Source organism: Choloepus didactylus, chromosome 9 (assembly GCF_015220235.1).
Source record: "Choloepus didactylus isolate mChoDid1 chromosome 9, mChoDid1.pri, whole genome shotgun sequence".
Taxonomy (NCBI): Eukaryota; Metazoa; Chordata; class Mammalia; order Pilosa; family Megalonychidae; genus Choloepus; species Choloepus didactylus.
Window position 1 is genome coordinate 53,440,301 of NC_051315.1, and position 16,082 is coordinate 53,456,382.

A 16,082-nucleotide genomic window follows, 5' to 3' on the forward strand; every position below is an offset into this window, starting at 1 on the left:
CTATGGGTTTTGGAATTGGAATGCCTGGACTTAAAGCCCGACTTGGCCACTATTGAGACATGACCCTCCTACCACTGCTATTGACCAATGCTGACACTCCCTTACCCTCAGTTTATGCATCAGAAACTGGGATTAATGTCAAAGATTTTAGATGTTCAAATGAGAAAATACAGTATACTGAAGGGCCCTGATAAATCATAGGCCTTGCTATTAGTTGTTTTTTTACTGGCTGATAGATACACATTCATCAGGTAAGGTACTCAAATATTCTGGTTGACACAAACTACCTTAAAAAAAAATAAATAAAACACCCAAATACGTAACTTACTTTTATTAAACAGGAAAGAAATCACATTTTCCAAAGAGGCAAATATCCCAGTAGCTTTAGTGAAAACCAACTTAACTTGACCATCAGTTTGCTTAATTTGACCAAAGCTCTTAGCATAGTGAACAATTAAATTCTTTAAATAGGGGCAGAACACCAACAAGCTCTAGATCCCAGATAAGGTATAAGACAACAAATTAGGCATTGTTTTCTTTAGTAGTTTTATCTTTAATGTAAATATATATTATTATTTAGAATATTAGCATCTGAACTACATAATGATTTTATTTTTATCATTGTACTTGAATTAAAGTCAGTATTTCTGGAATGTCCAAATAGTTCTTATAATTTTCCATTATGGACATAAACTAACCCCTATTTCTCTCTACATGTCGTATGTGAAATAGCCATCACAATATCTTAACATTTTCACAGGAAGATTTTTAAGGCTTCTGGCACATGGAATGTATAATATCTGTGTGATAATGTCATAATTATATACAGAAAATATTTAAAATTCTCCTTGTGCAATTTAAGTTCTAAAGATTAAAAAACGAAAAGTTCCATGTTAATAAAATATTAAAATTCTATGAGCTTCCCATGAATTTGACACTGATTTTCTAATTACATAAAGAATATACAAGATAAGCCTTGCACACTAAGTGATTCATCACTGAAAATAACGGTTGGACTGAATACACTTATTGGATATCACTATTTTTTCAAAATCATTCTTTCAGCACAAAACAGGCTTAAACATAATTTATAAATGCTTCCAATTAAACAGTAATATTGAGGCAGCAAATGTCAGATGTGTTTGCCTAGTTATTTATGTATCATACAAATATAAGTCTATGAATCCTAATTTATCCTTTTGTCTAAGTCAACATTGTAGACTATGTTTCAATAAGTACGTGAAATCAACAAAAGATGATTATTGCTCATTCACAATAAGGAAAGTCATTTACACCTTGTCTTAAAGTTCTAAAGCAACATATTCAGCTCTTAAGGCAAAAAAGACCCCCAAAAGCACATTATTATATATTATAAATTCTGGTCATTCTTTGTTTGGCATTAGAAGCCATGGCATAAATTCTTATACTTTAATAGATAATATATTAGAATACTTCTGAATATACAATTGCAGACATTCTCCATTGGTTTGAAGTTGGGTTGTGAAGGGAGGTGATGAAGTGCCTCAGAGGAGGGCAGCACTTAATGGCTGTCCTGCATATCAGGCGGCATGGATTGGCTGAGTCTTGATCTTCCATTCATTGATATTGTATTTGATGGAACAGTAACCTAAGAAAAAGAAACACACTTTGCACCCGTCAATTTAAAATACGACAGCTGTCTAATTTTCAATTTTCAACAATTACCACATTTTAACTTCTGTCTAATTGTAAATGTTAATATTTAGTATTTATCATCCAATAAATTATAAATCATCAAGAATAAATGCTAACTCTACCATGAAATTAAAAGCAAGAGAGTTGTTATTTCCACAACAAACAAGTTAAATAATCCATTAACACATCATAGTCTTTACAAAATTACCAAATCAATACAAAGGACAGGAGCACAGACTGCAGGCCAAGCTGTTAAAGGGAATTTTTAGCTAGATTAATTCTGGCTCCCCAAAACTGCCTTGGAGAATGTAGAAAAATCAAGCAAATTCCACACTTCAATTTTTGAATTGATGGTATATATTTATTAGCTTGAATTTCCCCTCTCAGTGACTCCTTATTTATAAAAAACAGCCTTTGGTCTTGAGATGCTTTCGTGAAGCATTTTGTGAAAGGCTGAAAAAGTCAAATCTCCATGACTGTTATGCCATAATAGCAGGATGAAAAGAAGCTTGTTTTTCCTCAGTAAATAAAGTACTAAATTCAAAATTCCATGGCAAAATACAATTGTGCTTAAGAGTCTCCCCCTGAGTATCTCTTTGTTGCTCAGATGTGGCCATCTCTCTCTAACTAAGCCACCTTGGCAAGTGAACTCACTGCCTTCCCCACTACGTGGGACACGACTCTCAGGGATGTAAATCTCCCTGGCAATGCAGGATATGACTCCTGGGGATGAATCTGGACCCGGCATTGTGGAATTGAGAACATCTTGACCAAAAGAGGGATGCAAAATGAAAAGAAATAAAGTTTCAGTGGCTGAGAGATTTCAAATGGAGTCGAGAGGTCACTCTGGTGGACATTCTTATGCACTATATAGATAACACCTCTTAGGTTTTAATGTAATGGAATACCTATAAGTAAATACCTGAAATTATCAAACTCCAACCCAGTAGTCTGGATGCTTGAAGACGATTGTGTAACAATGTAGCTTACAAGGCGTGACAATGTGATTGCGAAAATCTTGTGGCTCTCACTCCCTTTATCTAATGTATAGATGGATGAGTAGAAAAATGGGGACAAAAATTAAACGAAAAATAGAGTGGGATGGGAGGATGATTTCGGTGTTCTTTTTTACTTTTATTTTTTGTTCTTATTCTGATTCTTTCTGATGTAAGGAAAATGTTCGAAAATAGATTGGGGTGATGAATGCATAACTATATGCTGGTACTGTGAATAGTTGGTTGTACACAATGGATGATCGTATGGTATGTGAATATATTTCAATAAAACTGAATTTAATTAAAAAAAAACTCTATGGCAAAGTCTCCTATTTGCAAATATAAGTGAATAGAAAACAACAAATCAATTTCCTAAATAGCACAAAATTCCAGCATGATTTAGAAGAATGTAAAGAAAAGTCATGGATTCTGAGTATATATGTATAATAGTTTGAAATATTACACATACAATATAATGAAGATATTTTAAGAGAAATGGTTTTTTCTCTAGATTATATTTTGACTAATTTATATTCATAACCAAACACTATCATCTTCTCATAATAAGAGGAGGGCAGTACAAAAGTCTGCAGATTCTGCCTAGTAAGAGTAAATTAATAAAAAGGAAAGTAAAATTGGCAAACAGTCTGAATTTGGTTTTCTTGTGCTTCGTTTCTTGCCTTTTTACTAAATGAAGACTAGTCAACTAAACCTAAAGAATTGTCTTGATTGCATTGTGTGTTCAGGGTGGAGGAGAGTGGTTAACACTATCCAACTGAAATAAAATGACTACGAAGAAGAGCTGCCAACAGGGGAAGAAAAAACACATCTGTACTCTGTTCAGTATTGACATGGGAAGTCACAGATTTTTTTCCAAGTACAGCCATGGAACAACAGACAGGTAATGACTCTTCCTTAAAAAATCTTGGTCCTAAAAGTCTCCGTGAGGGGGAGAATGATTTTTATAATTCTTGCCAAAATTGTGGTTCCCATGATTCCTTGTCAAAGAGAGAACATTTGTTTTAGGCATTTAAAAAACATACTGATTGTTCTAAATGTCTATAAGAAAAAAATGTTCATTGTTGCAATATTTATAGGGTAAAATAATAAAATCCAGTTAAATGCCCACCAACAAAGAACAAATAGGGTATGTGTGGTACGTTTATATGGTCAGATACTATGTCATCTTAAAAAGCATGTCATAGATCTATACATAACGAAATGAAAGCTACAATGAGATGTATGTTTTAGAATGATTTGCATAGTATTCCTTTTTTGCTTTTTTGTAAAAAAAAAATTTATGTTTGCATACTGTAAAAGTGGTCTGGAAGGTTACACAGCAAACTATTAATAGTGGTTATCTCTGAGGAAAATATTTCCTTTGGTATTTAAAAATTTGCTTACTAAACATTTATACATGAGAATACATAATTGGAATACTATTTTATAAGTTCCATGAGGTCAGAGACCTTGTCTATTTTAATAAGTCTTTATACCCACCTTGTACACTTGTTTATTTTAACGTGTGGTATAGTGTACTGCTCAATAAATACTTGTTGAATGGAATATGGCCGCTTTTTAGAAATATTTATAAAATAAAAGTGTACTGTTTGAATTGTTTAACAATGAGCATGTTACACATGGAATTTTTAAAAATCAACATTTAAGATTAGTGATGTGAACATCTACTTGTTAACAATTTACCATTGTAGTTTAAAGAATTTTCATATTGATCACATTGCTTTCTTATTTCCTTAAGGAGCCAACTATGAAAATTTCTATCATTTATTTTTACTTTAAAAATCTACGGAGAGAGCTGCCAACATAATATCGTATGGTTCAAATTCACATGAAGGAAAAATAAATAAAAAGCAGACAAATTAAACCAACAAAACAACCCAGAAAGTCCAATTTTTCCCCTTCCCTCCAGGCTTCTGTCTAGCCAAAGATTAGTTTTACATTCTGAGGAAACACTTAATATCAAGTGTTAAGTCTCATCTGTCAGTTTATTTTCAGACTCTATTTTTACAAATCTATATTACATTTGTAATAGTATAATAACTAGATTTTTAATGATTCAATAACCATCAAGTACCAAAAGCAGCCAAAGTCCCTGTGAGAACAAAATTTCAACAATAATGGATTACTTAATCTGTCCTAGTCTCTGTAAATAGTTTTCTGATTCATATGTAATTCTTAACCTCAAATTCAATTTATAGACTACTGAACAAGATTTATTAACTCCCTAAGAAGAAAAGACAAATCTCTATGATTACCTGAGGGTTGGGTTTTAAGAAACATGGAAAAAAAAAACAAAACATGGCATGTTCACAACTACATTTACATTAGACCAACCAACTGGATAATTGTTCTAATGTGAACCAACCAGTAAAATGAAGGTTAATTGCTCTGGTATAAACCACAGCCATGAGGCAGGTCGTTACCTAGAGTTAAATTAAACATTTGTATGCCAAGACATAGGCAAGTATGAAGTCAACTTTCTGTTGAACAATCTAAACCTACTATCAGAATCACTGGAGATTTTATTTGGCAATATAATTGTTGCTATGTAAAAAAGATGTGAGTATTTAAAACAAACTAGGAGAAATGTTCTGTACAGGACAGAAATATAGCACTTAAGCAAAGATCACAAGAAATCAGAGCCTGCCTATGACCATTTTGCTACCTTTTGCCATTTTAAAAAATATTATACATGTACAGAAAAGAGCATGAACATAAATACACAGCCCAGTGAAAAAAAATACACATATAACCCTCCACCCAGGTCAAGAGAAAGAATACTCCAGCACTCTACTCATCTTTTCTTTATTTAAAATTTTGACATTTCCTTTATCATCGATTTTTGCATTAATTTGAATATTTAAAATTTTTTACATTAAAATAACATTTTTCTTGAGTACTTAGTTTTTTTCACTCCCCCTTAAATTGTGTGCCTAAGGAAAGTGCCTCTTGTCTCACACCAGTCCCAGCCCTGTCCCAACCAACCCCACAAAGCAAAAAGTCCCTCTCCTCTGCACCCCAGACGTAGCCACGGTCTTGATTTTTATAATTTCTTCCTTGTTTTAAAAAATACCTTTGCCACTTATGCATGTATCACTAAATATAATTGGTTTTTGCATTTTTCAAACTTTATACTATGTGTTTCTATGTATGTCTGTCTTCTTTCTATCCACATTTTTGTGTTTATCTGTAGTTTGTTCATTTTGTTGCTAAATGTTATCCCATTCTTTGATACAGTACTCTTTAATCTGCTGTTATTGGAATTAAGGCTATGTTTATTTGGGACCATTACAAACAATATTCCATGAACATTCCTTTATGTGAGTCCTGGTACACAGAAACACATATTTTTTTAGGATACATAACTAGAAGTGAAAACGCTGCTCAGAGAGCATGGGCTATGTAAATTTTTTAGACCCTGTGTCCATTTTTAATGTCTGTAAGGAACTTTCATTTAAAAATATTTAAGAGCTGGCACTAAATAGACTCAACAGAACTATCAATAATCTCCTGCTGAAAAAGATAGAATTTTAGACTCAATAGAACCTAAAGTAATAAACAGGACACAATTACAGAATCATCATTTAGAGCCTGTTTTCTATATTGATTTGCATCCAGTTCATTCTGGAAGCAATGAGAGTTTTATATGTGAAAGGACTGTAGCAGGGCCTATAACACGACCAGTGTATAGCTGCCTGGCTGTACAAATCTGATGGCCTAAAAGGCATTTCCAATTTAACACACAGTTTTCTGCAATAAGTTCACTGAAAGTGAATAGTATGTCCACTGACTTTATACAATGGCAGTACAATCAGTTTCTGAGTAGTTGCTTGGTTCTTCTGAGGGCCTGATGTCCTGCTCTTTCTCTAGCCCACTCTGTGAACATCCAGAAAGGAGAGGCTTCATTCTATTCATTTTTGTATCTCCAATACTGAGTACAATGCTTATTAGCACTAACAGGCTTAAAAACTGTTTGCCAAATGTATCGAATTGAAAAAGCCTTAAGTCAGTAGTGATTGATTTGAAATTCATCCACAATTTACAAGATTAGAAATAGAAATTTTTTCATAAATAAGAATGTACAAGTTATTAAATGGGCATATTTACCCACAAAACTACGTTTGTCATGACTTACCTTTTCAATGTTCAAAGATATACCAAAATTGTATGCCACCTGGCACCTAAATTCAGACACTTATCTATCAATCTACAAAACTCAAACCTAATCTCCTAAGAATTACTCCACATTTCCTCCACTCCTGGCAACACCCAATATTTTGCCTTGTCTCTGTGTTTGCCCAGATGAGAACACAATCCTCTTTGAGGGGAATGGCTTTCCCTCATCGCTCCACATAAACACACCAAGGTAACTGGCTCGAGCAGTCAAGTCCGACGGTCAGTGTACATACACTACCCAGGATGCCTCCCAGCTTTTTATTCTATCTTTGCAGCATTCCCATTCTTTTGCAGATTTAATTTCTGTTGAACTTGATATTTTGATTTTCTTTTGAGCTCTATGTTTTGCTCAACAAATCTCTTATTCCCCTCTAAACATGATTAGAGAAGGAATTCACAAAACAAAATGCCCAGGGAGTCTCTGAAATAATGGGTACTCTTCTGTTCTTGGAAATGAAGTATTTGCCACCAGGAGGAATGGGGGATGAACAGGAAGATGTTTTGGGAAACTACATCCTTTGGGAAGTCCCAGTGACGATGCCATGCTCAAGGCTTCACCACATCATCTTTCAGTGGATGAAGAGTACAAAAGTAATTCCCTGTAACACTGCTTTGGTGTTTGGCTCAAGGAGAAATATACCTCCTCTCCTGACTCTCTCTGCACCTTGGTAAAGAGCCAGAGAACTTTGGTAGGGTACTATTAAGATTGGATTTCTGCATTAGGCCTCTTCTAAATTCTCCATCTTTTGCCTAATTTTGTTTGTTTGTTTAATCTAAAATCTCCCCCACCCCCTAACCCCACTCCTCCCAAAAAAACACCACATATGGTAGTAACTTTGACCACTGCAGGAACTATGACTGAAAACTTACAGGTTTCCATCTCTCATCTCTAGTGCATCTTTTCTGGCATAGAGAGGTACTTTCTTTTCAAAAGAATCTTTCTTCCTATGCTAACACAATTTCTTAAACTCAGAGTCCAGGGTACTTTCTATATATAGTGATAAAATAATGAACAAAACCCGTGTTCTGCACCTGGCCCATGTTTTGGAAAATAGACCTGACATCTTTTTAAGTATGTGTGAGACTCTGGACTTTTTCAGCTTATACTTCAAAATGACTCCTGACATAAAAGAGTAACTTCTGGCATCTTCCCTACTCAGATTTAAATGCCAGAAGAAAAAAAAAGTTTCTCCTAAGTATTAGTTTGACAATGTTGAAAATAAACCCACTGTCACCCATCTGATAAAGAAAACTTACCCTTTTCAATTTGGCAGCAGCCTCTCCAGAACGGATTGCAGTCAGCAAACTCTGCCGGATCTGTTCTGGGTCAGAGCTTTGGAACGTTAAAGAACTTTGCCTCTTAAGGGTGAATGATGGGCAGTCTACTGGAGATGGTATTTGGGAATTCTGCTCATTAAGTGCAGAGTCATTGTCCTACAAAAATAAATGCAAAATATTAAATGAACACCTAGAGAAGCATAGGCTATTTTTGCAAAAAATTTTCATCATCACTAGTTCTTTAAGAATTGCCATTGGCCACACTGGTGTTGTAGACATGCCTTTAAACCAAAAACCAAAATAAATTTTTTTGTGTGAAAAATAAATAATAGACCTAATTTTTAAAGACAATCACAGAGTTAAGATTTTTGTATAGTTATTTAAAAGGAAGATGAAAAATTAGTAGGAATAAAATTATACTATACTATTCTTTAATTTGCATATGTTCTGGTAATAGTAGCTCCTCAAATATACCATTTCACATTCTTTCCAGCATGAATCCATATACAAAAATTCAGAATCCAGTCCTCTACTCTAGTCTTCCAAAGGGTAACAGAAGTGTTGAAAAAAACACAATGGGAAGACAAATGTTATAATTCTCTACTGCTTTCTGGGGAGATTTCATATGATGGATGGTAGTGGGGAGGACAACAGTATGAAGAGCAGGATTAGAGAAACCAAGAGAGAGCTATACTGCACAGCCTAAGAAAGGAGAGGATGGGAGAGAACAGTGACGATGTGGAAGCCCTGGAGGTTCCATGAGAAAAGGTCCAAGATGTCTCTTGGGGATATTTTATTTATTTATTTATTTATTTATTTATTTATTTATTTACTTTTGTCTTAAATTATGTTTTTCTGGGTGGCATGCAGGTACCCTCTCCTCTGTCTCCCTCTCTTACTTATAATGCTTAGAAACAGGATATGCTTGTTGTGGATTTCTGTCTTCACTCACCGATCCCATATTTACTGAATATGAAACAAGTGTCAGGAACTTTTCCAGGCTCTGTTTTAGGCATAGAGGATACAGCATTGAATGAGAAAGAGAAGATTCCTGTCATTGTGGACCTTACATACTAGTGCGTATAACAAAATACTAAATCCTGCTTCATGGAAGGTACTGGAGGAGTGAAAAAGACTGTCTCTGACACCCAATTACACCCAATAAGGATAGCACTAACTGGGAAGAGATACACTCAAGATTAAGGACTAAGGAAAGAAGAAACATCTTGACACTGGGTGTTGAAGTAAAGATAAATTTTTGCCAGAAGCTTGAAAGCAGAGACAACAGTCAAGGAAAAAGGGACGATAACATCACTTCCCATCTACTAATTGCTCATTAAAGGCTCCATTTCCTTACCCATTGAATTATCTCTGCAGCCAGAGCTAAGTTGGAAGATGAGGACATTCCCTACACTTCTCTTGATATCAGGAAACTGAGGAAGAAAAATGATACCTCTCTTTGTTTCATGAGTACAGTGGTAAGTTTATTGTGCTTGAGTTAAATAATACAGATTTCTCCAATACAAGGAGCTGACTAGAATGGCCAAGTTTACTATCAAAAAATTCCACAAACTAAAAGATAATCCATTTTCATGATTCTGAAATATTAGGTTATTTTTTGAAGATATAAAATTGTCAACTATGGCAATTTCTTATTGGTTGAATCTAATATATCTTCTATTAAAGGAATCATTAATTACTATGCTACACATAATAGCTTATGTTGTCTTTCTGGAAGCTATAGGGATTACATGCTAACTATGTTTTCTTTACTTTTTCCATGAGACTAAAAAAGAAACAAAATTAGGAATTTCCACATTAAGGAACCAGAAATCTAATTAAACTTCTTAGGAAGGAATATTTAGTCACTGATTTAATTGGCAAATGTTATTTAAAAATTAATTTTAAAATTTCTTTTTCAAACTGCCAAATAAATATCTTTACAAAAGATCTAAACAGAGCTCAGGCAATAACTCAAAAAATGTATTATCTAAATCAAGCATCTGTTGTTTAGGAATGGTATTCCATTCCAAGAAAAAACACAGACTTTGTTCCCAAGTAAAAATTAATCTCTATATCACATCTCTTCCTGACATTATATCAAAGAAATAAACATAAATGTGAAATATATGAAGAAATATTCTTCAAGGTAAATATTACTTTAAAATTATGGAAAAATCTTCACTTAGCAATATGATTAATGTTCTGTTATTCTAGGAATGTTTGAAAAAGTAGTATAAAATACTTTTGGAACTGCCACAGAAGTAGGAAAATCTTCTTTAAATATTATCAGTGTAAAAGTACACAAGTAACTTTTTCTAAAATTCCATGTGGATTATCATGATCCATGCTGTAAATTTCAGCCACTACATTGACCTATCTGAACCTAACACATTACAACATTCAGTTGATCAAACACGAAGTCAATGGTTCCCCTTTTTGGTAAGTTAATGTGGTTAGGTAGTGGTTAGATGATATTTTGGTCAGTGTGCATGTTATTGGATAGTTGACACTGAATTGGCAAAATGGAGACAAAAACTGTTTTATAACTCTACTTTCAATTTAAATTATTTATATGTAAAAATGTTTGGTAAGCTAAGGTTGCATTTATATGATGGGAATGCGTGGCTGAGAGATGGTTGGTTGTTTTATTTAGCCTTTGATACTGCTTATGTTTCAATCTAGTTAAAGATATTTATTTTGCTATTGTGTAGTTGCTATTGAATTGGAGAATAAAGTGAACCAGAAGATCCAAAAAAGTTATAAGGAAAAGGAGATTAGAAAATCACAGGAAAATAGATGCAGAATTATAAACTTGTGCATTATACAAATGCATGAACAAAGAAAATTTAAAATAAAACATTTGCTAATGATAGTTATACAATGATGACGTTAGAGTAATAGCTGATCAAGTTGTATGACTTACAATAATTTTCAGATTAAATAATCAGATTCTATATATTATCACTTTTTTTTCCAAAAGCAGCTTGGGGTCAGATTAACATGAATTCCAACACAGTAACCCACAAACACCAACATGCCTGTTAACTCCCCTTGTATGTATGTATTATAAAAATCTGAATACATATTTTTTTTAAAAGAAATTAGTATTTACCTTATTGACCTCACCAAGTTGTGGGATGCCCACAAATTTATTTACAGAATTAGTCTTCCCATCCTCTGTTTTGGTTGGAGACTGGACAGAGATACTGTCGCTAAAGGACTCGTCGGGGACACTACGTGCTTTACTGAAAGACTGTGACCTCTTCACTACAGCAAGGGCAAATGGCGAAGGAGCAGAACTGGAGTACGGTCGTGGGGCACCAAAAGTTTTCAAGGTCTTCAGGTTCAGGGCTGCTAACTGGCTAGTGAGAAGAGGCACAGGCTTGGGAGCTACCGGAGGAGGAGAGGTGTTGGTAGGCTTCGGACTGACGACGTCATCGTCAGAATTTTTAAAATGGGATTGTGGAGGAAAGTCGGTTGTTTTACTTATGGTACGAGGAGTTTGCTCTGGAGGAGGCAGTGGACTCCTTTCCACCTCTTTAGTTGTTAGTTCTTCTGGAGTAGGATTAGGGGTGACGTGGACACTTTTGGCAGCTGCAGATGCCACATAATGAGAGGATACTCTTTTCTGCATCTGCAGGAAGAAGGAACTTGGCTTAGCCTGGGGATTTGAGGCTCTGGATTTAAGTTTTGACTCCAAAACACTGTTTATTTCTTCTAAGTTTGGCACAAATGGAGCTATACCAGTATCTCCAGTCATTCTGGGAGCAGCTTTCAGAGGACTGGTCACCGCACTACGGACTGACTTCACGGCACTGGGCACCTGATGCTCCATGCCCAGGACAGGTTTCTGTTTAAGGTCCGGTGGTGATTCTTTTGGGCCTTCAGAAATACTAAGATCTTCCGTTTGGATTGCAGTTTCCTTTACATTCTCGTAAGTATGTTTTCTTCCTAAAATGTGTATCTCCGGATCCTCTTTGTATCCCATGGTTTCTGATTCCCAGTCCTTCAATATTTCCAGGGACTTGGGAGGCACTATTTTATAAGTAGTCATTCCAATTTTGGGTATATAATCTCTTGTAATTTCATTTGAAGGTTTTGGCTTGGGTTTATAGTTTGGTCTGTAAAGTGGATAATTCTTTGTACAAAAAGCAGTTGAATTTTTATCAATCCCATCTACAGGAGTCAACAGATCACAATGTACAGCAATTGGCTCTTTTATGGTGAGTTGATCTTCTTGTACAGTTACTGTGCCCTCACACCTAAATTCTCTCAAAGTATTTACAGAATCCTGTGGGCTTAAGGATGAACGTTGAGTTGATTTGTTGTTATTTGAAGTTTGCACACCTTCATCAACTCTGATGTCAGACAAATTATGATCTTGGTGATTGTTATAAAAAATGTTGCAGGAAGGGGTTGTCTGAATTGCTGCATCATGCATTTTTATCTTTTCTACGCTGAGTTGATTCCAGTTTTGATCTGGTACTGATGAAGCTGCTAGATGATTTGCATTGTAGTTTATAGCAGTATCAGTTTTCTGTGCCTGATAGTTTGATAATCTGTCAACTTCCATGTCCACATCATCATTTTTGGCAATATCTCCTATATTAATTACTGTTCTCCTCACTCCATTTTTCATATTATCTTCCGTGTTCATTGGAAGGACAATGATTTCATTTTGATCTATTGAGAGAAAGAAAAGTGAGAAAGGATTCAAATTTTTATTGCCTGCCTTTCCCAAACTGAAATAGCTTGGTTTAAATTCTACAGATAATTTTCAGCTGATTAATTTTACAAAGGCAGGTAGTGGCATGTAGAGGAAACAACAGGGGCTTTAGAATCAGAGACCTGAGTTTCGAACTTGCCTTGACTAGTTATAATCTGTGTGACTTCTAGATGTTACTTAACCCCTTCACTCATGTGCACCAAGATGAAAACATGTATTATATTTTAAAAATCATTTATATGGCATGCTTATTGTGAAAGGGTATTTTCCAGAACAATCACTCCATAGAAGGTGGCATGCCTTCCTCCTATATGTAAAGACCTCATATTTTTGTCACAGTTAATAATGACAAAGGCAAGAAATTAACAAATTCAAACATTATATTTTTTTCTCTTCTATTTGCTCTCTTTTCTATAGTTGACTGTTTTTCTTTAGTGCCTAGTGTATTTATATTCCATACCTTATATCAACAAGGAAACAATCCCAGCAAATGTTAGCAGTTTTAATTAAGAGAGATGACCTTTAAGATGTGAAGTATAAACAAAATCTAAGTTGATTGTCATGGTAATTAGGTGTCCTTGCCAAGACTTTTAGGAGGAGTTTGTTTTTAGTTATCACATGGGTGATTTCAACTACATAAAAACAATCACGGTGTTTTGTTTTTTCTGTATGGGAGAACAGTATCCCTATTCTTCTAGAGTCAGAGTTCAAGTGGAGAAAACAACCTCCCTCTCCCCTGAGCTGCTTTCCTTCTTGATTCTAATTCAGAATCTAATTCTGAATTAGATTAGCCCATTTCTAGGCTAACAAAGCAACAGCTGGCAGTCAATAACAAGACGGTGAAGAACAGGAATGAGGCAACTGGAAGGAAACAAAGGTATGAGTGTGCACTATGCTCCTAGTAATGAACTAAGTGATTTACATGCGCTGCTCCTTTATTCAAACGCCCAAAAGAATCACCTCTTATACATAACCACCAGCCCTCATCTTCAAACCTTTAGTGGCCTCTCTTTTTAGATATAGTCATTTGCATAGCTTACGTGAAATGTGGACCTTAAAGTCAAATCTTGATAGGATGTCAAATTTTTTGTAGTTTTATCATCCCCTACTTTTATCTGTTAGAGCATGAGATCAAGTTCTTGCCTGAAATGTAACGAGGTAGCTAAAGAGGTCTGCGTTCAGTGTGATTGTGAAAACCTTGTGGATCGCACTCCCTTTATCCAGTGTATGGATGGATGAATAGAAGAATGGGGACAAAAGCTAAATGAAAAATAGGATGGGATGGGGGGGTGATTTGGGTGTTCTTTTTTATTTTTATTTTTTTATTCTTATTCTGATTCTTTCTGGTATAAGGAAAATATTCAAAAATAGATTGTGGTGACGAATGCACAACTATATGATGGTACTGTGAACAGCTGATTGTACACCATGGATGACTGTACGGTATGTGACTATATCTCAATAAAACTGAATTTAAAATTAAAAAAAAAGAGGTCTCTGTTAAAAAATAAAGGAAAAAAAATATGCATGCAAAATAGTTATGTTACCAGGTAAATTTGTGAACAAATAATATTTAAAATGTCTTCCCATTTTTGAACCCTGCCTAATTGCATAATTATTTAGTCATGGGAGTTAATATCATTATATATTATGTTACAAGGTTCCTATATTAAATATATAAATTTAAAATGGGATTTATTTTTACAGTTTCAAAATAAAATGCAATTATTGAATATGCATTGTCCAGATGATTGGCTTCTTTTCTCAATGACTAATAATATTAACCACTGTGATTTATAAAATTAAGAACTCATGTGATCAGAAACCATGACAGGAATATTTCTGCTTCTCTTCTTATTCTCTTAGTTCATAAGTATTTTTTTTTTAATATCTGTATGAAAATCAGAAAGTAAGAAATGGTCATTGGTGCCAGAAAATGAACTTAAATATACTTCCTTCTCTCTTGCTTATTTCTCATTTTCCACTGAACATAGGCATATCCTGGATTACACAATAGAAACATCTTCCAAAAGAAAGTAAGTCAATGTAAAATAAATATTTAAAATTAAATCCCCTATAATCAATCCTAATTTATTGGTTTTAGAAGTATAAACTTCAGTTTTTCATATTTTCACTGGGTTATACCTAATTTACAATTTTCTAACTCTGAATTTCTCATTAACATTGCAAGATTATCTGCAATGATTGTCAGGCCAAGATTTGTGCCCTGGAAACCTGGAATCACAACCAAATTTATTAGCTAGTCCATTCTTATACCTACCTGGCAAGGACACTAACAAAATGTAAAAGTAGGTATTAATAAGGCCATTTTTGAAGGGTGGCCAGTAGAGGGAGAAGGTGGGTTTTATATTATTCTGTCTTTTCCCTCCTCAAAACTGACACTGATATCTATAACCTGGCAAGATGATGATTTAGTTATGTGTATAGTGTAAGTAAAAAGAAGAAGGAAACTGGAATAAAACTATGTTAAAGACAGTAGAAATTATATCTTATTTTAAAAATTGCATAGAGTTGACAAATGTCATTGCAAATAAAGCACAAACTAAATTAAATATTATGATGTAAATGTACTTGGGACCTGGGGTAGTTTGAAGCTGTACATACAGCAGAAAAATATGTTCCTAAATGTAATTGATTCTTGTGGGTGTAAACCCATTGTAAGTAGAATCTTTTGATGAGGCTACTTCGGTTAAGGTGTGTCCCACCTCAATCAGGATGGATCTTAATCCTATCACTGGAGTCCTTTATAGGAGGAGGAAATTCAGACACAGAGAGAAAGCTATTGAAACAGAACCCAGAACATAAGGAAGAGGCTAGGAGATGCTGCCATGTGCCTTGCTATGTGACCGAGGAGCCAGGGATCACTGGCAGCCAGCCCCTGAAAACCACAGTCTTCAGGGAGAAAGCATCGCCTTGATGATGCCTTAATTTGGACATTTACCCAGCCTCAAAACCACGAGTGAATAAATTCCTATTGTGTAAGCCAATCCAGCACACAGAATTTGCTTGAGCGGACTAGGAAACTAAAACAGGTCATTAACTCTAACCTGATGGCAAAATCTTAGCAAAAATGGTTTAATGTGATTATGATTTTAAAAAGAAGTATGCAGCTTTTAAATCATGACTTTTCAATAGGAATGCTATTGTTATCATTGAATATTCTGTGAAAACTGAATCAACAGGAAAAG

At 34.6% G+C, this 16,082-nt stretch overlaps 1 protein-coding gene across 2 annotated transcripts in view; it reads right to left on the bottom strand.

Annotated features, from left to right (window-relative positions):
- Nucleotides 1-316: 316 nt before the first annotated feature.
- COBLL1 (cordon-bleu WH2 repeat protein like 1) overlaps nucleotides 317-16,082 on the bottom strand; it is a 155,953-nt gene continuing 140,187 nt past the window's right edge. For both annotated transcript variants that reach the window (XM_037848748.1, XM_037848749.1), the window contains exons 13-15: nucleotides 11,260-12,830; nucleotides 8,124-8,300; nucleotides 317-1,627 (exon numbers count right to left, since the gene is read on the bottom strand). In XM_037848748.1, the coding sequence (XP_037704676.1) occupies nucleotides 1,541-1,627; nucleotides 8,124-8,300; nucleotides 11,260-12,830 (1,835 nt within the window). In that variant the 3' untranslated portion in view covers nucleotides 317-1,540. The remainder of the gene's footprint in view (nucleotides 1,628-8,123; nucleotides 8,301-11,259; nucleotides 12,831-16,082) is intronic.